This window comes from Triplophysa dalaica, chromosome 11 (assembly GCF_015846415.1).
Source record: "Triplophysa dalaica isolate WHDGS20190420 chromosome 11, ASM1584641v1, whole genome shotgun sequence".
NCBI classification, from domain to species: Eukaryota; Metazoa; Chordata; class Actinopteri; order Cypriniformes; family Nemacheilidae; genus Triplophysa; species Triplophysa dalaica.
Window position 1 is genome coordinate 11323551 of NC_079552.1, and position 26571 is coordinate 11350121.

At 37.0% G+C, this 26571-nt stretch overlaps 1 protein-coding gene across 2 annotated transcripts in view; it reads left to right on the forward strand.

Moving 5' to 3' along the window:
* galnt2 (UDP-N-acetyl-alpha-D-galactosamine:polypeptide N-acetylgalactosaminyltransferase 2) overlaps window positions 1-26571 on the forward strand; it is a 65598-nt gene that overhangs the window by 33833 nt on the left and 5194 nt on the right. For both annotated transcript variants that reach the window (XM_056760514.1, XM_056760515.1), the window contains exons 2-11: window positions 4231-4318; window positions 6846-6999; window positions 17050-17148; window positions 17256-17323; window positions 17880-17945; window positions 19321-19442; window positions 21821-21908; window positions 23266-23353; window positions 24184-24287; window positions 25993-26119. In XM_056760514.1, the coding sequence (XP_056616492.1) occupies window positions 4231-4318; window positions 6846-6999; window positions 17050-17148; window positions 17256-17323; window positions 17880-17945; window positions 19321-19442; window positions 21821-21908; window positions 23266-23353; window positions 24184-24287; window positions 25993-26119 (1004 nt within the window). The remainder of the gene's footprint in view (window positions 1-4230; window positions 4319-6845; window positions 7000-17049; window positions 17149-17255; window positions 17324-17879; window positions 17946-19320; window positions 19443-21820; window positions 21909-23265; window positions 23354-24183; window positions 24288-25992; window positions 26120-26571) is intronic.

Genomic DNA, 26571 nt, shown 5'->3' on the forward strand with positions numbered 1-26571 from the left:
AAATTTGTTCACACTCGTGTTGTCCGTAAATTTCCCCAGCAGGAATTTAGCCACTGAAGTAATGCACTGATTGGACTCCCTTGTTAAATCTATTACATTATGATGTAAATGAAAGATGGCTGTTAATTGTTTCACTGTGTTCTCTACTTGGCAGCACAGAGCAGCTTTAATGAGATTATTTCAAGAGGTGTCAGGCTGCGGTCATGGTCGAAGCGCTTCTAACACATAGAATGGTTAGCCCTCCCATATGGGTCTGTCAAAACGTGATGTCGTGCATTGAGCTGTGATGACAAAATGCTTTTGATTTGTTTTGACACCCGACAGTAGATTGCTAGTGTTGCCTCTGTTGTAACACAGCTCTGTGGAAACTCATTTGTTCCACCCTGTAGCACACAGTAATGAAGGGATTAAATAGTGCTTTTATTTTAGGTGAATTGAATCCGTACACTTTCATGGCAGAAGATGATGACAGCGGTCGCGAGAAACATTACTACGGAGTAGTCACCCTCTCAATCATTTCTGCCTCCAGATTAGAAAGCTCTTATAAATGTTTATGGTGTTGTGTCTCTTTCCTTGATTTATGGAATTGAAAGTACTTTAAAAGTGACCTTGTCTTTGCTGCTCTTTAGGTTATTTAAACTTAAGTTTCAAGAGGTTACATGTTGCTTTTGGACAAAATCCAAAGCAATAATTCCAATTTTCCAAAAAGCGGGCCAGAAAATATTGTAGACTCAATCTAAAGTGTGTTTAATGTTTACAAAATCTCATTTGAGCAGTTAATGTAGCATTTATTCTGTCATTTCTTATTTAAGCCAAGTAGACACTAAAAAACATTAAAAGTGTTTTATGTTATATAATGATTTTATGTTACGTTTTGAGTTGGCGCCAAGTCAAGTCTAAGCTCAAAGAAATGTGATGCATTGGGAGGCTTGAGTAAATAAATAAATAAACATCAAACTGCTCACCAGTGTTATTTTCGAACAGTTGATGAAAAAATTATTTTGCAAACTGAAGAAAAAGTAAATAAATAAACAACTAAAATGAAATGAAACTTAAGACAGCTGTTTAAAAACTAACTAAAATAAAATAATTATCAAAAATAAATACGTTTTCATAAATAATGAGGTCTTTTCACATTGTGGCTAATTCTGGCTTGACTGTAGCAGAAGCTATTCTATACTATAGATAGCACCTGTTGGTCATTTGCGTGAAGAAGTTGGATGGCTGGTCAAAAACGGCGGAGCCCTGTTTGGGACTATTTAGAGTTTTTGTCTGTAACTGGAAAAAGCGAATGTATGGTCTTGGTGCAAGTTTAGATATATCGGCGTGAAATAAGGGGGGGGAATTCCAACAAACCTGAAAGTACATTTGCAATCGAATCACCGCGTGGAGTACAAAAACTTCACGGTTATAGATTCGGAATGGAGGAGTAATAAAAACGATGACGCTAATGACGTTGCTAGCAGCTCGCTTTGTGATAAGCAGCAGACTCCTTCATCGTGCTTTCAAAGATCCGAGGTTTGACCAACAACTTCGAATAAAATTATAACTGAAACTTAAATAAATAAAAACTAAATTGAAAATTGTTTACATAATAAAAACTAAATAAAAATATTCAAGAATAAAACTAAACTGAAATTTGTAGCAAATTTGAAAACGATAAAATTATTTGAAAATGCAGAACTTAAATAACCCTGCTGCTCACAATGTCTCCTCAAACACGGCAGAATCCACATTTTCTCCTCTTTTTATCTCCTGATCTATGCAACTCGGTGCAGAAATGAACTCAGGCTCTTCCTTGGAGCTGTTTGTTATAAATAAACATTTTCATTTTGCCAGAACAGGTTGGGCGATCATAGCTAAAGTTGAGGTTGCCTTGATCTGCAATTGGTTGCGTAGTGTGCAAAGGGTGACAAACAAGATAAAAATATATGAAAATGAAGTGGTCAACAATATGTGTACCTAGAGTTCCGCAGAGATGTATTTTTAGGTCAACCCGGAAGATAGCCTGTGCATTATTCCAATAGACTTTGGTAAAATTGCAAAAAAATATGATCTGCGATTGACAAAGGTTAATGCTGTTTTGTCTATCAAGATAGAGTTTACAAATGACCAGAACATTTGTTGCTTTTGTAGCCTAAAGACAATCGTCTGATGTAAAAAGCTAACTTTAGGGTATAAACAGACTAAGGTTAGGCTACGTTCGCTCGATATCAATGTTACCACCACTAAGCCTTTGACAACTTTTTCAAACTTTATTAAAAACCTGTTTCCTGGCAAGTAATTACTCCGTGAATGAATCTCCATCCACGTTTTTAGAGATTTGTGCCCCTTATTTGTGAGAGTTGTATGCGTGATGTCGTCTCACCAAAGGATGTAGTTACTGTTTTAGAAACTTGCAAGCACTGTTTTTAAGAAAATCACAAGCAGCTTATATCTGGTGTGTTTTATTTCAAAAGATTAAAAAAAAAAAATATAGAGAGGTTTTGTTAACCACTGATCTTATTTCAGGCAATTTACCCAAATCCCATTCAAACCTATTGACTTGGGCGATGGAACCGGAAGTGCTAAAATGCTAACTTGCTTCTGATGTTTGCATCCAAATATATGCAATCTCTGCAGTACTGTATGAGATGCCACATAATAACCGGACCTCATTACACTCCCTGCACCCTAAACTGATGAATTGATGTAGATTGTATATTTCATGTTCTGGAAACTAAGCTTTATTTTCTCAGCATGTCAATGCCAGTAGCTCATAATAGGACTGTAGAAGACCAGCTGCTGAACGGGAGCCTATAAAGCTTGGCTGGACGTTCTTCTGTGCTCAACGTTCTCTCACACCTGCAGAATTCCAATAACGTTTAAAAACGCTAGCATTTGCTGAACTGTTGCTTCTGATTTTTATCAGCTTACATATATTCACTATTCTTAATGAATACTTTTTTGGCACCGTTGTGGTTGTAATCCTCAATCGTGTTGTCCTAGGCTTGCTCACTTTGGAAATGGCTCTGCTAGTTGATTCCTCTTGTCGATACTTCACATTTATTTACTGTTGACCTTGGCAGAGGGTCGGCTTTGAATTATTACTAGCCCTATATGTTGTTTGTGCTCAAGTCAGTGGCGGTTTCTTACTCTCGCTCCTGGCCTTGACGTGATTGTCAGAATACTCATATTTTCCATCACTTGTTGTCAAGGGAGATGCCAGGGCCTCCTGTAGATTGGCTAATCTTCACCAGCTTTTTGTTTGCTCAGGGCCCGTGGCATGCCCTTGTTTTGTGTTCGAATAGTGTTTGCTCAGCCTTTATTATTGTATATATATTCTTTAGGACTATGAAAGTGCCAACGTTTTATTTTAGTAGTCCATACTGCCCCTTAACATGTTCTTTGTGGAACCAAAATGTTATTTTATGGGATCAAAGAACATTTAACATCTGAAGAACCTTTTTGTTTCACAAAAGGTTCTTTGTTGTGAAAAAAGGGTGCTCAGATTATAAATTGTAAGAACGAGATGGTTCTTTAAAGAACCTTTGACTGAATGCTTCTTTGCCGGACCAAAAATGGTTCAGCAGACTAATCTTGATATGGAGTACTTGGTCATAAAACAAAACAGTTGTTGTCATTGTTTCATTAATAAGTCATGCATTTTATCCATCATTGTCAGCCGTGTTCAGTTATCTAGCCTCAGTCCATTCTCTGAAAGCAGATTATTGCTGTCATTTGTTTTTATAATGATTTCCGTGGAGAAAGATTTCTTTGTATCACCTCGCTTGATTTAAGGTTCCCTGATATCTTCTGCTGGATTTGCTCTGAAAGCAAATGAATGGTTTTGATCAAACTCACAAGGCAGAAAGAGATCCAACAGAACATTAATTCGTGGTCGTGAGGTCTGTGGTTACTATAGCAACAAGATTCTAAATGATGGGCTTTTTATATTGAATTTTAATTCTTTCAATAGACTAATTTGATTTTTTTTTTAGATATGGTTGTACTTTTCTCTTTTATTGGCCCTAAAATGTACTCTGTAATTTTAGTTTTTACATATAGTAAAAAAGATGTTCTTTTGTACCAGACGCAGTATAATATGAGTAACAATGACTAACTACATCTGCTCTAATTGCTTTCTTACTACAGAAAATATCCTGATTTGTTCATTTTCCCATGATGCTGCTGCTTTTAAGCACACAATATGCCTGTACATTCACAATCTTTATTTCCTTTGTTTGGCAGGATGACTGGAGTGGCATTAATTCAAACAGAATACAATCACACAGCAATGCAGATGACAAAGCCCACAGCCTAGAGACCCTTCCTCCAGGTAGGTGCCAGCCTCACATACCCCTGTGCATAATGAGCTCAGATCAGGATTAACCTGCTCTAATAATTCACGTTTTTCTATCCCAGATGAATAATGAAGTGATTCTTTTCATATGCAAACCCCCAAAGAGAAATTTATATGTGCACAAAACAGGGCCTAGGATTTTATTTGAATGTAGTGTCTGGTTATATTCTATATTTACAGGGAAAGTAGGTGTAGAAATCATCTGTCAAGCATCTAAAGATGCAATAGTGATTTGAGAGGGATTTAAAAAAAAAAATTAAGCATTATTTGTTATTTATGTCTACACTGGGTAAAAACTTTCAAACTGAAATTCATATTTCCATAAAACATATATATATTTCAATAAGCTGACTAATAGCAAGTAGAAGATCAGGAAGTGGCCCAGAAAGCCCTCATATGGAGGTAGTTTGTATATAACACTTGTACACCTAATACAGTTAAAAAGAGGAGACCTCATTTACTTCTAATGTAACCTAAAAATAACGTGCAAAGCTTTACAGTGATCCAGTTTAACCGGGCTGCTGAAATATCAACTTATGCAGAGTTTTATACACTTCCAGCATTTTAAAGCAGTATTGTTGTAGAGAAGAGTGCATTATTTATTAAGCTATTTAGTTTCTATGAGGTTTAGGACTGGAACGATTCCTTGAGTACTTTTATACAAAAATCTTGAATCCTCGAGCTTTGTTTAATCCATTTAACTACAGTACAAACGGAGCACTGCGTTTCCCCATGGACGATTATTACTGACGCACAGCCCGCTAAACTCTGGACATGTTATGTAAACACAGAAGATGCTGCAGAATAAATTACAGAAAAAGATTTCCATGTCAAGTTGTTCATGTTTTTTCTCTTTTACTTTCTTAAAGAGCACTACTCAATATACAAGAGAAAATAAAACATGTCTATTAAAATGAACAACCTCGTTCCTTATTAGAAATTTTTTTTTTTTTGTTGCCGAAAGCGCATACCTTAATATCGTTAAATTAAAGCATGCTCCCATTGTGGACAAAATTAAGATATAGATCATGTCAGTGTGTAGTGCTTTGGCTTGGAAGCTACAAAGTTTTTTCCCTCGTGCGTGTGGGTGTATGGAGAACACTTTGTGTAAAATCTTGCAGTAACAAGTGAAGTGTGGAGGTCACCGCCAAGACGCTCTGTTCTCCTGTGAGCAGCTAATTAGTCTGATGACAGCCCCCTGCGGTCCTCTGCCACGGGACGAGCTATCGACCTCGCAAGGAGAGATTGTGTTTTCGCGGGGTGCTCATGAGCTTTCAGCAATGTTGGCCGTTATAATGGAAATGCAGACTTTGATACTCTAAGTTTCTGTTTGACCTAAAGCCCCAGAACTTTAAAATAAGCATGTAGGAGCGAGATGACCTTTTTCTAATCCTTCTTTCACAGCCATAGCAGACGGGTAACTTTATTTGTATTGTGTGACAGGGCTGTAAACAATGTGACTGACACTTTTTGGTGGGTTGATGGTTAATAAAGCACTTTTCTGTTGTCTGACAAACTCCGAACACAAATTTTAATGTCACTTTTAAGTCAGCTGTATGTACATAATTATGTAATATATGCAATGTAATATAGCAGTTAGTTAATACATAAATGTATTGTTTTTAAAATAAGTGGTGAAGAACAGTATGTAGCCGTTCTGTGTTATATTGGGAACGTTGTCCTATGTTCATTAACAGTTCTCGTGGCTGTAATTTTGGCCGTTGAAACAGTGTTAACGCTCTGTTGGATGTTTGACATCAGAGCTATATAACTGTCAGGCATGTTGTCCTAATTACAATGCAGAAGATGTCTGCCAGAGCCCGGCTAGATTAATTGCTTATAGTCTTTTGTAATGATAGATAACATAATCGAATTCTGCCACATGTTGTTGAGGTCTAAGTATCATCCCAACCGTCTCTGCTGTTTAACTCAATGACAAGCGTCTGTTAGTAACAACAACCGCTGTGTCATTGTAAAGTGTGATTGACATCTAAATATAAAAATATAAAAATAATCATTATCTTACAGAGAATAGCTGAGCTTTTGGTTAGAAAGTCTAAAGCAGTGATGATGCAATGACTCCATTTGGCATATATCCTCATATTATTGTTTGGCAAAGGTCCACCGCGGCAGTTTCATCTGGGTTGTTATGAAGAGAAGATCTATATCCTGCTACTTTCGCATTTTTTGGCAGCCGTAATTTTGTAATATAAAGATGGACAGTGATGCATCTGAGGTTTTTTTATAGCTTGACTCAATTAGTGTTCTCAGAAGCATTAGTCATTTCAAGAACACATTAGGCCTTTAATATTAAACATGTTTTTTTGCAAATATGAGTACAAGAATATACCGTTAAGACAAAAAATAGACCAATTGCATTGTACGGAAATCACTTCTGTATTTAATTTGTAAAGAAAAATCTATTGAAAACACAACCAGTTTATTCTATGAGAGATTTGGATATCCTCCATGTGTTTAATGGTCTGTTTGTGATGTTTTACAGGGAAGGTTAGGTGGCAAGACTTTGATCAGGATCTGTACGTGGGAGCGACTGTGGTGAGGCCAGGGCAGGATCCCTACGCCCGCAACAAGTTCAACCAGGTTGAGAGTGACAAACTCCGAATGGACCGCAGTATCCCTGACACAAGACATGACCAGTAAGACCCTGTTTTTCTTTGACTTCAGTACTTGTTCCTTAGGCTAAATCTATTTAAGTTACTCTCATATCTGAGTGTGTGTGCAGACCTGCTCAACACAAAACCCAAGGAGAGCAGGCATTTGATTAATCGGTGCTTTGAGAATTCCATTTATTGGTTTTTAGAGTATTCGATTGTTCTGTTAACGGAGTATTCGATTGCTCTGTAAACTGAGTAATCGATTATTCGCTTGTTCCGTTAATGGAGCGTTCCCTGTTCTGTTAACGGAGCGTTCGCTTGTTCTGTTAACGGAGCGTTCGCTTGTTCTGTTAACGGAGCGTTCGCTTGTTCTGTTAACGGAGCGTTCGCTTGTTCTGTTAACGGAGCGTTCGCTTGTTCTGTTAACGGAGCGTTCGCTTGTTCTGTTAACGGAACGTTCGCTTGTTCTGTTAACGGAACGTTCGCTTGTTCTGTTAACGGAACGTTCGCTTGTTCTGTTAACGGAACGTTCGCTTGTTCTGTTAACGGAACGTTCGCTTGTTCTGTTAACGGAACGTTCGCTTGTTCTGTTAACGGAACGTTCGCTTGTTCTGTTAACGGAACGTTCGCTTCTTCTGTTAACGGAACGTTCGCTTGCGCTTGTCCTGTTAACGGAACGTTCGCTTGCGCTTGTCCTGTTAACGGAACGTTCGCTTGTTCTGTTAACGGAGCGTTCGCTTGTCCGGTTAACGCAGCGTTTGCTTGTCCGGTTAACGGAGCGTTCGCTTGTTTTGTTAACAGAACGTTCGCTTGCGCTTGTCCGGTTAACGGAGCATTCACTTGTCCGGTTGACGGAGCGTTCGCTTGTCCGGTTATTTGAATAATCACTTGGTTCTATGGAGCATTTTGCAAGACACTGTTCCAGAAGCACTTCCTGTTGGAGTTTTTAACACTACACAAATGTTGGAGAAAAATACATCCAACTAAACATTTACAACAGTATCGTAATGTTAAACAATCCAAGACTTAAATATGTATTGGAAATTAAAAATATTAAAACCTGATACAGGAAGTGCTTCTGGACCAGCGCTGTTTATGTTTTGCTATATAGATGGCTGTACCTGTGTAGTAAAAGCTTATCCTTAATTCAAAAATTTGTAATATTTGGATGTTACAATACTTTTTCCTTCCTCAGCTTAATATGCAGAGAAAACAAAGTAAGCCTTTCGTAGATTGATTCCCAAGACAAGTGTAAACAAGCATTTCAGCTTTAAAAAGTTTTATCCATGTTACATAATGTTCGTCCTCTATTACAAAGTTTTCTCCATTACCTAATATAATCTGATGAATGTTAGAAACAAGAGTTTCACAGCTATTATTGCTCTGAAAGGAAACCAAAATTAATTGACTAATGCAGATTAATATTGGATGTTTTTATTACAAAACGAGGTCTGTCATTGAATGGAAACTCTGCACAATGTCAAGAAATGAACTTTCTCCAAAATCCTCCAGCAGAACCCCAGCATTGTTCATGTTTCTTGTTATTGTTTTCTGAGGTCAGCACAGTAGCATTTGTATTCAGGGCTTAAATGGTCTTTCTCAAGAATCATCAGATGCCAGTGATGTCTTTGAGCATGGAGGTTAATGTGTACAATAAATTAGAATGAGATGGCATCATAGGTGCAGTGCGTGGTCCTGTTATTATCATGTGCTGTATCAGTTTCCCAGTGAGTTGAAGTCAAAAGTAAGATAATTTAGTCCTGAGTGGACATTTGATGGAACATCATATATGTTGGTGACACTAATAGGATTCTGTCCCATGACAGGTAGCCACTCATCATTTGCTGATATGATGAATCTAGTAGTGTATCAGATGTTAAAGAAAACTATTGATGAATCAATGTTAAGAATAACCAATACAACATTGATTCAACATTAAATCAATTATATTTGCTATCTGGGTAAGCATTTGAGTATTAGAAACTGAATCATGAGTGAGAATCATATGAACACTGAAGGGTGGAAAATAGTAATCAAAAAACAAATTTATTGACTAATGCTAAGTCAACATGTAGTCACCAGACATTTATTAACACAAATCTATCTTTCTGGTGCAGCTTGAACCTGGCTTAATCCTTGAATTCCCAAATGCTTTAGAACGCATGAGAAATTTTATCTTGTCCCTGGACGTAACATTATTAGAGCTGCACTTAGCTGACACTGTATCATATTGATTGCATGAGAAAACACGGTTTCCATCAAACACTTGTGCTGATGTGTTATTATGGCCTGAGATCATCACTGCCATTGTCATGATTCAGAGAGACATGATATCTCACAAAAGCACTTGGAACTGCACAAGAAACGCATTTCATCAATTTTACTCGCCTCGCAAGGCTGATGTAAATGCTGTGGGGGTTTGGTAGTGCTTAAACGAACAGAAATTGGTCCCTGTGGTTGTCTGAGACTTAGCTGTGGGCTATGATGAATTAGCTTTCTTTTTTAAGAGTGTGATGTTAGACAGAATGCGGGTAATTGCTCGCATTATTTTAAGGCTGATGGATGTAAAAAAAGCTTTAGTTTTGAAATGTTTTTTTTTTTCTTTTTTTGTCAGATTGCTATTTTTAGTTTTAATGATGTTTCAGGAGTATCTTATATAATACTTGTGGCATTCATTAGTGGAATAAAAGGTTAATGGTAAAACAGCAGTGATTCATGTTTTAGAATCTTTTAAAAACACTGTTATATTAAGGTAATACACACAAATCAACACATTCTCCCCTTGTGAAAGATAATCCCATTTTTAGGAAAATCAATTTGGCATCTACAATATGTATACGTATCTATGATTTACAGAGGCATTTTAGACATGCGAATGTCTTCACCATTGCTCGTCTGCAATGCAGGGTTGGGCTCCCACAACTGGTTTACTGTTGACATGCCGGAAGACTTGTCAAGGAGCGGGGCAGTCCTGTTGTCGCTTCTCCGTCCGACATAAACAGGCTGCTTGGGAGATGCTCTCCTCTTAGGAAATTGCCCTCCCATTGCAGAGGGACGAGCTTGACCCCTATTAAGAGAACATGTAAAAATAGTCTTCTGCAACTTTTTGATGAAGGCAGAAGAGAAGAGAAAACAGTTTGTAGTGACTTGCGGTGACAGGAAGGAATGTTCATTGTTGGCGTGACTGTGTTGTTTACATGCGTGTGGAATGACTTTCAAAACTGTCAGAGTTCCTGAGTTTAAGGGATCCATCGAAAGTACAATTTGTGATTTGGATGTTTGTTTCGGTTTATAAAAAGACCAGGAATTCACATACTGCTCTGACCTGAACATTCTGTCTTAAACTGGTTTGTGATGTTAATAACTCAGGCAACTGACCACAAATGTGGAGATTAATCTTTAATTTTATTCTATTTGATTTATTCTATGAATTATTTTGTTCTATTTGATTTATTCTATTTTTTTTGTTTATTAATTTTTTATTTTCAAGCTTTAGTTAAAGGCCATTAGTAGTAATAGTAAGCCTGTAACAAGTCTCTCTTTTACTTCCGTTCATCTTTTCTTTCATCTTCCTCTTGAACATGACCTTTTTAAGACTGGCATTTTGGAAATTGCTCTAAAGCGTCTGTGATCAGGCCTTTTCTCGCAGAAGAACCACTGTGTGCATTGGCCTGTGTCTGCTTGGCCTTTGGGAATATCACACAGTTCTGCCTAGCACTGCAACTGCCAGAGTGATCATGAGGTCATCCCCTCATAAGCAAACATTTACCTACTCTGGTATGACTACTACCACATAGACAGATGTGTGTATATATACAAATGAATTACATGAAGCGGAGAAAGTTACCAGGGCAGATGTTTAAAGGGCAGGTATTGAAATGTTACATTATAAGAGTGCATGATGGGTAAAAATGGCATTGTGCAAAATGAGTGTGAATATTGATGTTGATATATATGTTGACTTTGAAATGAAAAAAAAAAAATTGTGATTAAAATTGATATTAATTAATTGATTTTATTATATTCATCAAGCAACTCGTACTATAATTTTATATACACCTACATATATATATTTTTCAAAATATTTATATAATTATAAAGTTTTTATAACATCTTGCTTTATAAAGAATAGCGCCATAATCACAGTGTAAAGCATGTTTGTGTCACTTGTTACCACTTACCGTTTTCCAACTTTTATAAATAGTCCAGTAGATGGTTATTAACAAGTGCTGAGGTTTTACTCTGTTTTTGCTACATTTATTTCCCGCATGTTTTTCCAATTAACATGAATAAATGCTGCTAAATATAGAGTATGAAGCCAGCTGATGTCTAGGGAACACGTCTGTGCGCAATAAGGAGGGGAAATTGTCCGAGTACATACATGCTGGGTGACATGTTGGCTTGATGTCGTGATATCACATTAGCTGGATATCTGTTTTAGTCATTTGTCACAAGGTGTTTATGGCATGGCTCTTAAATGTTGTTGACGTCCCCTATAGGGCGGTTTGTGTGATTTGTTCGAAATTCAGATTATAAATGGATGTGTGTTTGGCATCGTAGCATGTGACTGAACAAGAACAAGATGTTCAGATCAGGTCGCAAAGTTTTCTTTTCATCTGTTGCCTGAGGTGGGATATAGTCTAAACAGCCATTTCAGGTTTCATTATTAGTAGAATCAGTTGTTAACAAATAACGTCTGACTGTTATTGAAGGCACTTTAGACACTTCATGATTCTGATTTTTCTTTAGTGTCCAAGGAATCTCTGAGGTCCATATTGGGATTGTGGTGCAGGCTTGGAAGAATACAGCAAATTGCATTTCCAAAGTCAAACCTGAACCCTTCAAGAGTATGCTTTTTAAGATTCTCAGCTTTTTCCTTTTTTGTGTCTGTAACTTGCAGAGAATGGAGCTTGCAACGGCACACAATCATTTAATGTAGTCAAATGTAAAACTTGTTGTCTGGCGAAGCAAACGCTTTTTCAAAACGTTGTTTTCCCCATGTCCTTGTGACTCAGAATGTTCATTGACACAGTGTATATATGCACAAATAGGCACTACAAATACTTACTTTAGATAATGCCTCAGAAACCCTTAGCCAGCCAGTATTGAGGAGAGCAGACAGTAAAGGCTCATTGTATGACCAAATAGACCACCAAAAGGAATTCTTAGGATGGAAAAATAGCCTGCATTTAAGTCTTCTATCATATTAGATCGTTTAATGTTTTTTTACAGGCTTACAGGCATTAAACACTGATGTACCAAAGGTACACAAGAGCCTGTAGATATCAGTACTGAATGAATACTTACTCATGTTCTGAAATGAATGCCTTGAAGGGGTAATTCTCTGGAAATACGCGTTTTTCTTTGTATTTGGTGTGTTATAAGTTGTCCATGCATGTATTTAAGTGTCGGAACAAAATATGTATTTTTTCTAGAAGTAAATGTGTAAAAAAACCAGACCTGCCTGAAACGCCTCGTGTAACCACACCCCGGCGAATCTACGTCAGTTCGTAACATTATTTAACTATGATCATGAGTAAGGTGGGCGTACCTGTTAGTACAATTGCTTTTGAACCTGACCTTCCTAATATTAAGTGGCGTTACATTTCCGTGCAGTATTCGACCAATCACTACGCACTAGTGAACTGGCCAATCATAGCACACCTCTCTTTTCAGAGCGATGAGCTTTGAACTTTGTAAAATATCAGCGCGATTCAGAGAGGCTGAGCAAAGAGGACATGCACGGTATGTGGAAAACACCACGTTTTTTTAACCTTTAATCGTGTATACACATTATATTACAGCTAAAGCAAACAATAATATTCGTTTTAGCAGAGTCAAGTTACCCCTTTATTGTTAAGAATTGAGTTTCTTCTATAATGTTAAGGGGTAGATTCCTAGAAGTGTCCATTTATTCTGAGAGTAACGGGAGATGTGAAGATCTCTAGATTTGACATTAGTATATTTGCTTAGGTTTTACTCCTGTTGTTTTTCATATATAGGTAATAATCACAATTGCCTTGTCTCCATGACGTTAGTGATGGAATTTGGTTAATTTGTTGACAGGGTAAATATCTGGCAATTAAACGAACAAAAGTAGCTGTCAGCATGTAAATAAAGGAGATGACTGAACTGGATTTAGCCTCTTCTAGTTTTAGTCATGACACATCTCTGCACGTTGAACTGATGCTCTTAACAATTCTTTAAAGGTGCAATGCCAGTGCGACAAGTTTTTCTTAATGTGGCACCACTGCGACTGCCAAACTGATCAACATAGATTTTTTGTGTATTATAAATTTAAAATGCAGATATGTTATGTTGCGCAAGCGGCGCATTCAGTCACTCCTTTTTGTCTCCCTCCTTCAACCTTTCACTTATCTATCAGTGCCCCTGCCCCAAAGATGTAGCCTTATGCGCGGGCGTAAGAGGCGCATTTACTATTTAATGCTATGATGAAGCGGATGAGTGAAACCCTTAATCTTGCAACTGAAGTAAATATGTTTTGCGAATAAAAATGTCCCCGGGTAATGTACAAAACAGCAAAGAAAAACGAAATGTGTTGTGTGTACTCGATGCATGTGAAGCTAATGCAGGAAACGTGACCATATCGTGCGCAAGCTCTTAAATGGGCAGCAGTATAATAAAGATTCCTGTTTATAATTTTCATTTCAAATGTTAAAGGAATTGTGTTCTCTTAAATGAATCGTTAACAAAAAAGGAAGAAAGTAGCTTTAAGAAAGATGTGCTTTAAATATGGTAAAGTGTTGAAAGAGAGTTTACATATACAATAAAATTAGTTCAATCATAAACAATGATTTGTATTCATTCCTAATTGATTTATTAATGTATTAAACACAGATTCTTTTTTCTTACCTCGCCCCATGACTCAGGTCTGATGCCACCAACTGAATAACTTTGTAGCACCAGTGCCACCTCTGTAATGTTAGTCTAGAGCCCTGCAATGTGTCATTTTTTGGAGGCTCTATTGACAGACTTGCAATATGATTTACATAACTATGTGTACAGAGGTGTCAAATACCTTACATAATGAAGTGTTTTTAACATAGATTGAGCTAGTCCTATCTACATAGTATTTGCCTTGTTGTTTCTGCAGTAGCCCTAAACCGACAAACTGATCTACAGAGCACGTTTTGAAAATACGTTATCTCATTAGGCAAAGAAGCGGAAATGTGAAAACATCTTAGCCCTATGTCAGCACCGTGGTGCTTAGAAAGGAAGGGGGAAGAGATGTTAGTTTCAATTCGTAACCTCACCACTAGATGCTGCTAAATGTGAAAAACTTGACCTTTAAAAGCTTTGAAAGATGTAAACTAAAAGTACATTATAGAGAGATATTTGAATATCAGAAATGCTTGATTTTGTTATGTTTCTTCCGGGTTTTTGTTATTCTCTTGCGGTTCTGACTGGTTCATAAGTGTTTTATGATTTACAAAAATCTGACTATACTCTCAAGCTTTTGTTCTCCGCATAATACAGCAGAAAGAGCTGTCCGGGTCTTGAAAGCTGCCATGATGCCTTTTTAAAGGTCAGAATGTTTAAAATTGTTGGTTTGTTTGTTAGATTGCCTACCTTTTGTATTTACACACAAACGTGTTTTTTTCTTTTGTTTTCTGCACCATTAACTTCTATTAAATATTTACCCAGAGCTGAAGGTATCGAGCACATTCACAGATTTCTTCTCTGAAATGCCTTTGTATGAGATTTACCCATGCTGGTAATAAGAAACACATGCTCTCTGTTTACTCTTGGGAGCGTCTGCTGTTTTGATGCCCCTGATGGCAGCAGGCCGCGTGTCTTAATGGAAATATTTTTGGCGAGGATGGTCGTCGCCTGTGTCTGCTGTCCAGACCGCACCACAGCTTTCATTAAAACAGTAGACCTGCTTACTATTCGACTAATGAATAGCTTCTTTATAGACGTGTCTGTTTTAAGGCTGTCATTCGAAGTGTAAATAGAATTATATTCTGCCTATAATCAGTTCTGTCTTTTATAGCCCCAGTTTGAGACTGCTGCTTCTCCGGGTTGTTTTTACATGCATTGCATACATTTTGTCCGCACATACATTACAGTCCGCTCTGACTGACATCAAACATTTATAAAATTGTAACCCTGCATATATTTGAGAATGTATCTTGTGCCATGCTGGAAGGTTGGGAGGCCAGCGAGGGGAGGTGTGCAAATGGGATATGCTCTAAAAACCCTATAAAAGCAGCTATTTTATCAATGACCTGCTGAACAGTTAATGCTCTCCAGACCTCTAGCAAATGTGTGCCAGCCCCTTAATAATAATATCACTGGAATGTCCATGTTCTGGTTGGGTAAATTTTCTTACAATGGCAGTACATACTTGCTAAAGCATAGCGACGTGTTGCTTATCATGATAAAAATGTAACAATAAATTTAGGATATTGTCACTGTCCTTCTGAAATGTCCTTCAGAAATATCTGAATTTGCTTTTACAGGAAAGGAAAAACCCTGCGATTTCCAACTTGACAGGCACTTTTTAATACTTTTTATTTGTTAGATATTTGCAAAAACACATTGACAAACATATACGGTGACTAAAAATATAGATTTATTGCAAAACGTGGTTTTAGAGGACAGAAGCGCATATGTATCGCAGACTGCGTGCAATGGCACGTTTGTACCGATGTCTGTTTATTTCTGTTGGTTGAGCTGCCAACATGCGACCTGCTTCGGCATGTGATTTAATGTTTTCATTTTTAATATTGTATTATTTATTATAATTATATTTTATATAATTAATATTTAGTTTTATATAACTGTTATTAATATTGAAATTATATTAAAATAAAATATGAATATCTTTTAATTATGTCCTTTCGTTGTTTTAAGAAGTTCTCTATTAAGTTTTTTATTTTTATTTTGAGTTAAATTTAAATGTTATTTTTGTCCAAAATCTGCTGTTATTTATTTACATACAGAAAGCTCAACTATATTGAATGTTGTCAGTTTTTTTAAATAAGATTTAAATAATCAAAATAATTCTGTTGATTGAATGTCAGTTTCCTGTTTTATTAAAAATATCGTGAAACAATCATAATCATGACAAATTTAAAGCACCCAAGTGTCTTGATGAACATTCACCATATTCAGTGGAATCATATTTTCAGTAAGCGGTTTCACATTAAAATTGTGACATCATAAAACAAAATTCTTATTAGTTTTCAATGATGATTTTTTTTCTTAAATATGGTGATAATTGTTAGACAGTGTTGAAATGTATTCCTCGCTCTCATTGACCCTCATGATCCATCACTACTATAAACCTTGAATCAATGTTTCTTTTGGTTTAGATATTAAACAGGGCAGAATAGGGTTTAATTCTAATCTCACCTCATTAGTGAAGTCGGTTTTCAGTCTTTGCTGGTGGATCTTCATCCTGACCTTTAGCGCAGGAGCCATTGACCCTGTTTTCCCTGCTTGAGTTTCAATGACCACAAAATCAATGGCATCAACGCAGACGAAGCTTTGTGTGCTCTTCCATAAGAGATGCTAGAAATCCAGCGGATTAGCCACACGGCTGTCAAATTAAAACCTTCAGGATATAAACGGCATACGTGTGGTTTGAACCTTCATAGTGTAAAGGAGTGTGTGTGTTTAAAGCATGCGTGACCTCCTGTCTATCACGGTCCCAGAGAAGCATTAAATGAATGTGTGCTGCTGAGCCGCTTTGAGCTCCTCCGAGGGCATGAGCCTTCATTCAGGTGTAGCAGCGCGAGAATGAGTTTTCACTGCGTTTCCTTTGACTGCATGCTGTTCTCAATATAAATGTAACGGACATCAAAACAAATTTCAGTGACATCAAGAGGTTCTCTTTTTCTTCAACTTTTGCATTTTCCGAAGAAGTCTATTTGGTGGCATCATGGCAGAAGGGTGGTGGAGGGAAGTTTTTATGAGGACATACCAAAAAAGGACACTGCTACAGTTTTCTATGGGTGTGTGCTGGAGGTGATTCCGTATTGGCCCATGTTTAAGAACTGATGTCCTGAGGGATAACATTGGCTTATGGTTAAATTTTCTAAATGCTGTTTTCTTATTTCTCTTTAGCTGTCGTCACAAGCAGTGGAAAACAGATCTTCCTTCGTCCAGTGTGATTATCACTTTCCATAATGAGGCCCGTTCAGCCCTGCTGCGCACTGTGATCAGGTGGGACGGCTCACATCACACTAATGTTTATGAAGTCTAATTGGGGTATTATAATCTACACTCATCAGTATACACATACATGTTAATTCTCAATTTCCTTCCCACAGTGTATTGAAGAAAAGCCCACCCAATCTGGTCAAAGAGATCATCTTGGTTGATGACTACAGTGATAGCCGTAAGCCCCTTCGAATTCCCCCCCCTGCTTCTTGTTCGTCTTGCATGTGGTCAGAGTTTTACCTGAGCATCCTTGTGTTGGGACACTTGACACATATTCTTATCAGCTGCTTCGTCACTATGAATCCCATCCAAACTGCACAACAAAACCGACAGTTCAAATGAAGTTTGATAAGGTGCTGTGTAAAGTGTGTCATCGTCGGTTTCTTCACTTTATCGTCATGGTTACAGCTGCACTCCCCCATCCCTCACTGTGTTCCTCAGAAAAGCAAGATTGTCTTAGAAAGCTTCGTGTTTCAACTCTGTATGAACCCAAGGACCTTGAGGCAGTGCTGCCCAGTCTCATAACGGTCCACTGCAGGGAGCTACACTTAGTTCCAGTACATTTTATACAGAGTTTTATATTTCGTATTTGACCACAGTGTTCTGGTCATGCCTTTTGTCATTTGCCGTTGTTTTCACATTTGTGCTGCCTGTGTATTAACTGAAGTGTATAGAATGAAATAGATGTTGTGCCTGTTCACTGGTGATGATGTGATTTTTCTCTCAACTTACAGCTGAAGATGGTGCCTTACTTGGGAAAATTGAGAAGGTCAGAGTTTTACGGAATGATCGGCGAGAGGGTGAGTATTTGTTAATACAGTCTGAATCAAAGTAATTGTATTGATCCAAACTAGGGGTGTGACTATATACTGGTATTTTCAATAGCTGTGATATCAAAAACGAGTACTCGAATTGGGTGGGGGGGCTGGGGGGACCAGTGACCCCCATAAGACATAAGTAAAAAAATATATACTTTTTAGAACAAATGAATAATGACAAATCTGAACTTTGTGCAGATAACATGCTCATAAATATGCTATAGAATCCCAACTTGCACTTGAAAATATCAAGTTAAATACACATTTTTGGGGGTAATTATTATTTGGATAAGTGGTGAAAAAGGTTACATTTGATTCGATTGCATAGAACTAAACAAAGAAGAACATATTTAGTATTGTCTCACAATATTATCTACAAAAACTAGTTTAAAATATTTTTAAGATCATTCAAGTAGTTTCTGGTTCCCCATAAAAAATAACATCTCCTGGTAGGGACCCCCCCAAAGGACATGATTCAATTTGAGCACTGTCAAAAACCATGATTATTATTATTGCGTTTATTCTACACATGATGATATCAAAAATGTTTGCCATTCACTCTCTAATCCTTACACTTGATTGAAGTGTGATTTGTTGACCAAAAAAGGTGAAAACACAAAATAAACTACATTGATTTTGACAGTTAACATTATTTTTCATTAAAAAACATTTAAATAGATAGTGATTGGCCACGATAACCATGATGTGAAAATGTGATATGAAAGACTTAATCCAACTATGCCCAGGTAGTTTTTATGAAATCTACTTTAATAAATAAATGGATACACGCTGAAATGGCAAAAATTTAATAAAACATGTTAATAAAACATATTCATATTAATGGTAATAAATCATTAAAGTTTAAATGAAGTTGGTTAATAAGCAAACTGTTTTTGAACCCTTTATTCATGTTTTATTGCCATTGTCTGTGTTAAGGCTTTACTACAGCAAGTGACCTAATTCTACATCATAGGAATATATAGAAAGATTTAAGCAAACTGCTTCATAGTGAAGTAAAAAATATAGGAACTTTTAAGAAACTGTGATTATGATTCACTTTATAAAAAGTTATTGGTGAGCTTTAAAATAAAATTATACATTAGTAGTCATACTTGTCATTCCATTTTTGTTACGATGATGATGTAAAAGAGATAAATAATTAAATGGATTTATACCTTCTTCATCATCCTCTTACAATTTATTTTATTTATTACAACACACACCTATAATGGAAGAGCAACTTTGCTTTGTCATCTGCAGTATAAAAAGTTTCATTCAGGTTTGGATTGCAGTTTAAGATTGCATCTGTGATAGATCAGTGCTTTGGGCTCAGTCCTATGTGTGTATGTGATCTCAGGCTTGATGCGATCCCGCGTCAGAGGGGCGGATACGGCCACAGCCAGCGTACTGACATTCCTTGACAGCCACTGCGAGTGTAATGAGCATTGGCTTGAACCCCTGCTGGAAAGGGTTGCTGAGGTCAGCTATGTTTTTCTCTTTGTTTCTTTCTCTGTCACACACTCACAAGCACAACAACTGTGGTCTTACATTTTACAGATTTGGCAAATTATCCTTTGGGTTTTGGAGACTGTAATCAAGCATGCTCATTTCAGCAGTGGACATTTAACAGCTCACTGCGACTGAGAGCAGCAGGCCAAGTGGAGAAAATAGAAGCGGGGATAAAAGGGTCCAGTGTTTTCTTTAACCAGACTTTCTCCAAACGCAAGCTTTACTGGCAGCAGCTCGTCTTCAGACCAGTTCTCAAAGAGTAATTTTAAAACGTATCAAAAGTAAGAGTACCAATAAAAAAAGCAATACAGTCCAGTGGTGTTAGTAAAACATGCAGAGATAAGAGTTTAGAGTTTGTCGAATACAAGCAAACACACCATTGACAAACAGCAAGTCCGGTCTGTTTCAGGATCGCAAGTTCAAACTAGTCCTTCATTGCTGCCCTTAAACGAATATTTGCTTTTGTTCCTTCCCTAGGCACACATAATTGCGGTGTTTGATGTTCAATTAAGTCTTATGACTGATTATAAGATAAAAACTATGTAAGATAAAAGCTGGTAAAGTGAAAATCGCATGCATTAGTGTAGGCAGTGGTTTTATAACCTCATTTATATTGTGAGGTGTGTTCATTTCCCATTGGGTGACCCAGAAAAGATAATAATCAGATAGTTAGTGACCTCTGAATTTATCAGAGCAGTTATAATGATGTGTATATCAAACATGCATTAAACATTGCCCTGCTTATGCAGAACTGCAAATCGGGTCCGGAAATGTGACTATTAAAGTAGATACTTCTTTTTTTTGGAAGTTTCCTCATTGAATATGGATTTCTGTTATAAATGTTATTATCATTAAAAACAATTTTAATATTTTTTCTCCTTTAATGAAAGCATAACATTTTAATCTTTAGATCAAAAGAAACGGTTTACTAAAAAAGGAGCATCTAGTGGTGAGATTGCGAATTGCAACGAATGGCTCACTCCAGTGCTCACCCCTTCCGTTAGAAGCACTATGGAGACCGACACAAAACTAAGATGTCATCACGTTTTTTGCTTCTTTGCAAAAGGATATAATGTATATTTACGAAACATACTCTCTAGGGCAGTTTGTCCATTTCAGGGCCACTGTAGAAACAACATGGTGAATTCCATGTAAGGGGATCCGGGGTGTATGTAGATAGAAATGGATCATTCTAAGGTAGTAAGAAACCTAACGCCTCATTATGTAAGCTCTTTATATACCTCTGAAGACATGGTTATGTATATTATAATGCATTTCTATAAAGGATCCTCAAAAAAAAAATTTAGACCTTTAACAATTCAGCCTGCAACATAGGCAAGCAGCACCTTTTGTATGTCTTTTTTATTTCTATGGTTTTCAAACTTTATTTGCAAGTTATCCCAGATTTTCAATATGGTCCCAAAAAATACTGCCAAGCTTTAAGAGAAGATCAGAGCAAGAGTCTGTCATTAATGCTTAAGCTTGACATAAGCCACTTTTCCACTTGTTGAAACCACTTAGTTGTAATCAGGTTCACTGTTTCCAGATTTATACTGTACCAAAGTTTGCCGTAACAAAAAACACATGCTGTCTATTGCTTCTTATATAGGTAGAAAGTTTGAAAATACAGTTTATTTCCTGGACCTTATTTTGTATTGAAAAAGGTGATGAAATGATGTTTTGGCCAACAGTACTTTAAGTTTCATGAGCTCATATGAAGTGAATTGGTCGTTGCGGTATGTCATCATCATGTGTTTCAGACTGATACTTATAGCTTTGAAAGGATAGTTCACCCAAAAAATTCAAATTCTGCAATCATTTACTCACCCTCTTGTCATTTCAAACCTGTATGCCTTTCTTTCTTCTGCAGAACACAAAAGAAGATATTTTGAAGAATGTTGGTAACCGAACAGTACTGGACCCTATCCACTCATATTGTATGAACACAAAACCAAGCAAGTGAATGGGGGCCAGTTACCAACATTTTTCTAAATATCTTTTTTTTGTGTTCTGCAGAAGAAAGTCAAACAGGTTTGAAATGACAAGAGGATGAGGAAATGATGACAGAGTTTTCATTTTTATAAGGTTTTACCATTATACTCTCCATACTCATTTCAAACCCACATACTGTAAATATCTCTGCTGTCCATTTAGATTTGAGCATATATTTGATTTCATTCATGTCAGAGAGTTTTATAATTATCACAATCAATAAAACGCAATATATGGCCTATCAATTTGTTGTAAACTTATGTCTTTCTTTGGTGTTTTCTCATCCTTCACATTTAAATGCTCGAGTGATGTTTCAGTGAACCCCAGTTTGATCGTTTGGTTTGTGTTTTCCGCAGGATAAGACTCGGGTTGTCTCGCCCATCATAGATGTCATTAACATGGACAATTTCCAGTATGTCGGCGCTTCTGCAGATCTTAAAGGAGGTAAATATCTTTTTCAACAAGCTTCTCACAGCTTATATGTCTTATTTTCTTCATTTACGTGCAATATCTCTGTGTGTGTTTGTGTAGTACGTATATACAGTATGAAAAATATATGTCATTATATACGAATGTGTTATATGCAAAAATAAAAAAGAGCAATATTTCAACATGCATTTTAACCATAGACTTTATAAAATATGGACGTAGCGTCGGTTACGTCACCCGTAGGTTTGTGAAGATTAAAAACGAAGCCTAAAGTAGGCAGAGGCGCTCGTCACCATCTTGGCACTGCGTCATCGTGCGTTGAAAATGGGCAAAAAGGCGGGACGTGGTTAGAGCTGAGCCGAGTGGTTTGCTGAAACCATTTGTACCTTTAGTGGCCACGCACCTAATTTGCTGAATTTTAAGGCTTAATATAAGTTAAAAGGGTGAGAATGCACCCTCCTCACAGTTGTCATGAAGGGTAAAAGTAGATATCTAGGCTGTAAATGTGTTTTTTTTCTACTGTAAAGCTGCCGGTTTTAACATGGAGCTCAATGAGATCGTGCTCTCTTTTGAATCCAGTCTCTAGCGGCAAGTCGATAAATTGTCAATTATCCAAAGTGTAAGCTAATAAAAGTGATCATCTTAGAAAGTGTCAGTCAAGCATTTTATTAATTTCATAAATATAGATTTGAGTGATTGACAGCCTTGGTTTAAATTCATATGTGTGTTTGGAGTGATACAAAAAGAAACAGTGAAGACAGCAGTATGTGAAAAAGCAAGTCAATGAAACCTGAAATGAGGAAGTGTCTTTTTGCAACGGAAATCATTTTGATTGATTTCAGTCTGGTGGTTTGGGTATAATGTCTCTATTTCTGAGTGGAATAACTTTTAATGTATAAGCTCTCCGAGGCTCTGGATGCAGGAATGTGAAATAGATATTTCCTTCTTGCTACTACTGTGTTTTATACAGCAGCATGGGATATAAATATCATATTTATATTGTCTCTCTTCCAACACATACTGGGTGAATGAGAGCCCTGTCTGCCATTGAACCAGCATTCAGTCAAACTACAACATATTTCATGTCTCTGTGCTGTACGAGCCTTCATTTCCCATTTTCTTTCCGTTCTTTGACTTTGTTCAAAATATAAGAAGTTCTTTTGTGCGTAACAGCGCAGTATATACTGTATACGGTCCGCTTTGGTATGTGAATCAATGTCTGATGTGTAACAAAAACCATACACGCCACATCCTGCATACCAAGCAGTGTTTGCTTCAGAAAATGCTGTTCAGCCTTAACATCAGGGATGTCAAGACACAAGGCTGGTATTTATTTGACCTGGGTTTAAATCTGAATTTCATCTTTTTCCAGGTTTCGATTGGAATCTTGTTTTTAAATGGGACTACATGACCCTGGAGCAACGACGGGCACGGCAAGGGAACCCGATTGCTCCCATCAAGTAAGAACTGTCTCTTGAAACTTATCTGTTACAAAACCTTTGGACCTTTAATCTGGTGAAAGATCATTTTAGCTTCTTTGGTTATATAGTCTATTTTTGTACTTAAACAAATTGTCAATGTTGGGAAACCTTGAATTTCATTTTTTCCCACCATGGCCGCACATCATGTTTTCACTCTGAGGTTTTCTTCTTTTTAAGTAATGCACAGTAAGATTCCAGTTTTGTCGATATAGAAAAGCAATCTCCTAAAGTTGTTGTTATAGCAAAACAACAAGCATCGTCCAAATAGCACATGTGTTTGCCTGCTTGTAAATGGTCCTGCCTCCAGAGAGTGACTCGATGTGTATAATTAACAGCCGAAAGGACGAGAAGGAGAAAGGAAGGAAGCAACTGAGAGATTGAGATTTCACATTACAGCAATGACCCGTCTATGCATTCAATGTGCTGCAAGTACATTAAAAGTACATTAGGATAATAAACAATGCTGTTTCTCCTGGCAGTGCCATTGTGGGATGTGCAAGTCTTCATGACGCAGCACTCTGTAGCTTCTTTTAATGAGCCAAGTGTTGTTTAATGACTTTGTTTATGAGGCTGTGATCAGATCCCGGCATCTCACAGCACAATGAGCACAAGGGTTTATTAGGTGAATGGCCACTGAAAGGAAACACTTCATCAGAGGTGTGAATATAATATTGGTGATGATTTGGCAATTTAAAGCTTGAGTTTGTTCTTATGCCGATGCTTTTATGTTGAACGTCATACACATTTTTTGAATATTTTATTAATGAAAATGACTTCTTATCCAATTTATATTTTGTGTAACACAAAAGGACACCAATGATTGCCGGAGGTCTTTTTGTAATGGACAAGAACTACTTTGAAAAGCTTGGGAAGTACGACATGATGATGGATGTGTGGGGCGGTGAGAATCTTGGTGAGTGGAGGCATTATTTCTCTCTATGCAAAACTGTATTTCCTCTCTTGTGCTGTTTGAGGCTCTCTGCTCCGCTTTAAAGGAATAGTTCACCCAGATGCATCTCATATATCATTTTACATGGCATCCAAAATAAAACATCCATCATTAAAGTTATCCAAACAACTTCAGTGGGTTAATATATGTTCCGCAATGAAACAGTGCATCATGTTTTTATTGTGTCTCAGGACTAGTCATGTGATTGAATAATACATATAAAAATTAATTCATTGGGAATTATGTTTTTAATATGCTCCTTTAGTTCTAATGTTAAAAAGCTTTATGACTTTAAAAAAATAATTATTAAAAAATAGAATGTATTTTTTTTTCTGAGTTATAAATAATGGACAATCAAGAACTTCCCAGAACATCCACTAAATGACCTTAAAAATGTGCAGTTTAACATTTTTTTGGCAGATGCTTAGTTTTTTCTTTTTAATGGAGTGAAATTGATACATTAAAGGGAATATAGGGTTCGAACACATGTCTTTGGTGTGTTACAACTTGCATGCCCATGCATGTATTAGACACGTAAAATTAAAAAAATTAAAGTCTGACATGGAACAAAAGATGCATTCTACCTAAAAGCGATTCTCACCCAGATCCGCCTAAAACGCATCATGTAACCACACCCTCACAAATCTACATCAGTTAGTGGTTACATTGACTAAGTATACATTTTCATTTAGGCATTTGGCAGATGCTTTTATCCAAAGCGACTTGCATTACGTTATCCTATAGATTTTACATGGGTATTTGCAATCCCCTGGGATCGAACCCACAACCTGCTCTTACCACTGAGCTACAGGTATACGCAAGTAAGGTGGGCGTACCTGTCAGTACAATTGCTTTGGAACCTGATGTTCCAAATATAGTAAGAGGTGTAACATTTCCGTCACACGCTTGCAGTATTCGACCATTAACTACACACTGGTTAACTGCCCTTCATAGCAAACCTCGCTTTTCAGAGTGATGAGCATTGATAAAAATCTGTGCATTTCAGAGAGGCGGGGCAAAGAAGAGACCGTAAATCGTGTCTACAAATTGCATTACATCTAAAATAAAAGATAATATTTGTTTTAGCCGTGTCATATGACTGACTCCTTTAACCGTTGCTTACGTGTCCCTAAACTTTGCAAGGCATGTGTATAAAACCACTGAATAACATCATGTTCCTTTGATAAATATAAGAACACTGTACCTCACTCAGCCAAAACACAGCAGAACTATTACTTTTATAAAATCATTGAAAAAAGTAGAATAGTGTTGTATCTGCAGACTGGGAGAGACGGAGTGAGATTTTCAGATTTTGTCATTAACGTCTGATTTATGATGGATTCTGAGAGAGCGTTCTGATTCATTCCACAAACACAGCACTTTCTCAGCTGTGGTGATGGTGGAAAAGCTTACGGAGGTTTCAGAAATGATGCCTTCAGACTGGAAATGAGTTTAATTTTGCACATGTGTTTATTTGAGCTCTGAGAGAACAAGACTGGTTTACAAAGCTGCCGCACCGTCTGTTTATGATACGATTGTTTTGTTGTTTGCTGTTTTTTTGGGAAGTCTGAGTTTTGGCATTTTGGCGTATTTTCCTAACTCATGCGTTTTGGCAGATGTTTGCAGTGTGTATGTGCCCTAATAAATCTGGCTGTTTTTGTGCTCTCAGAGATCTCATTCCGCGTCTGGCAGTGTGGAGGGAGTCTGGAGATCATTCCCTGCAGTCGAGTGGGTCATGTCTTCAGAAAACAGCATCCATATACTTTCCCAGGGGGAAGCGGGACAGTGTTTGCCAGGTATCCACAAAATAACTATTTTATGCTTAAAATAAAAAAAATTACATTTATAAAAATCTATTAAATAAATATGATTTTTTTTTTGTTTAACTATAACAATTTATATTAAAGACAGACCTTGGAGCAGTGGTTCTCATACAGGGGTGCCCCAAGATGAAGGGGAACACAGATTTTGTGTCATTTAATGAATTATAGAAATTTATGCAATAAACGTTTTGCAATCAATCAGAAAAATAAGCCAACCAAACAAAATAATTGATGTTCCAGCATTGTTTAACTAAATATTATTGTCGTTTAATTAAAGTTCTAAGTTTATGATTATAAGTCTTTATTGGGGGGCCGCAAAACGATGCACCCTACACAAAGGGGGCGTTACAGGGAAAAGCTTTGAGAACCACTGCCTTAGAGTACACCCTTATTACAGCAACGGGCTGTAAGAGGCCATGTGTGTA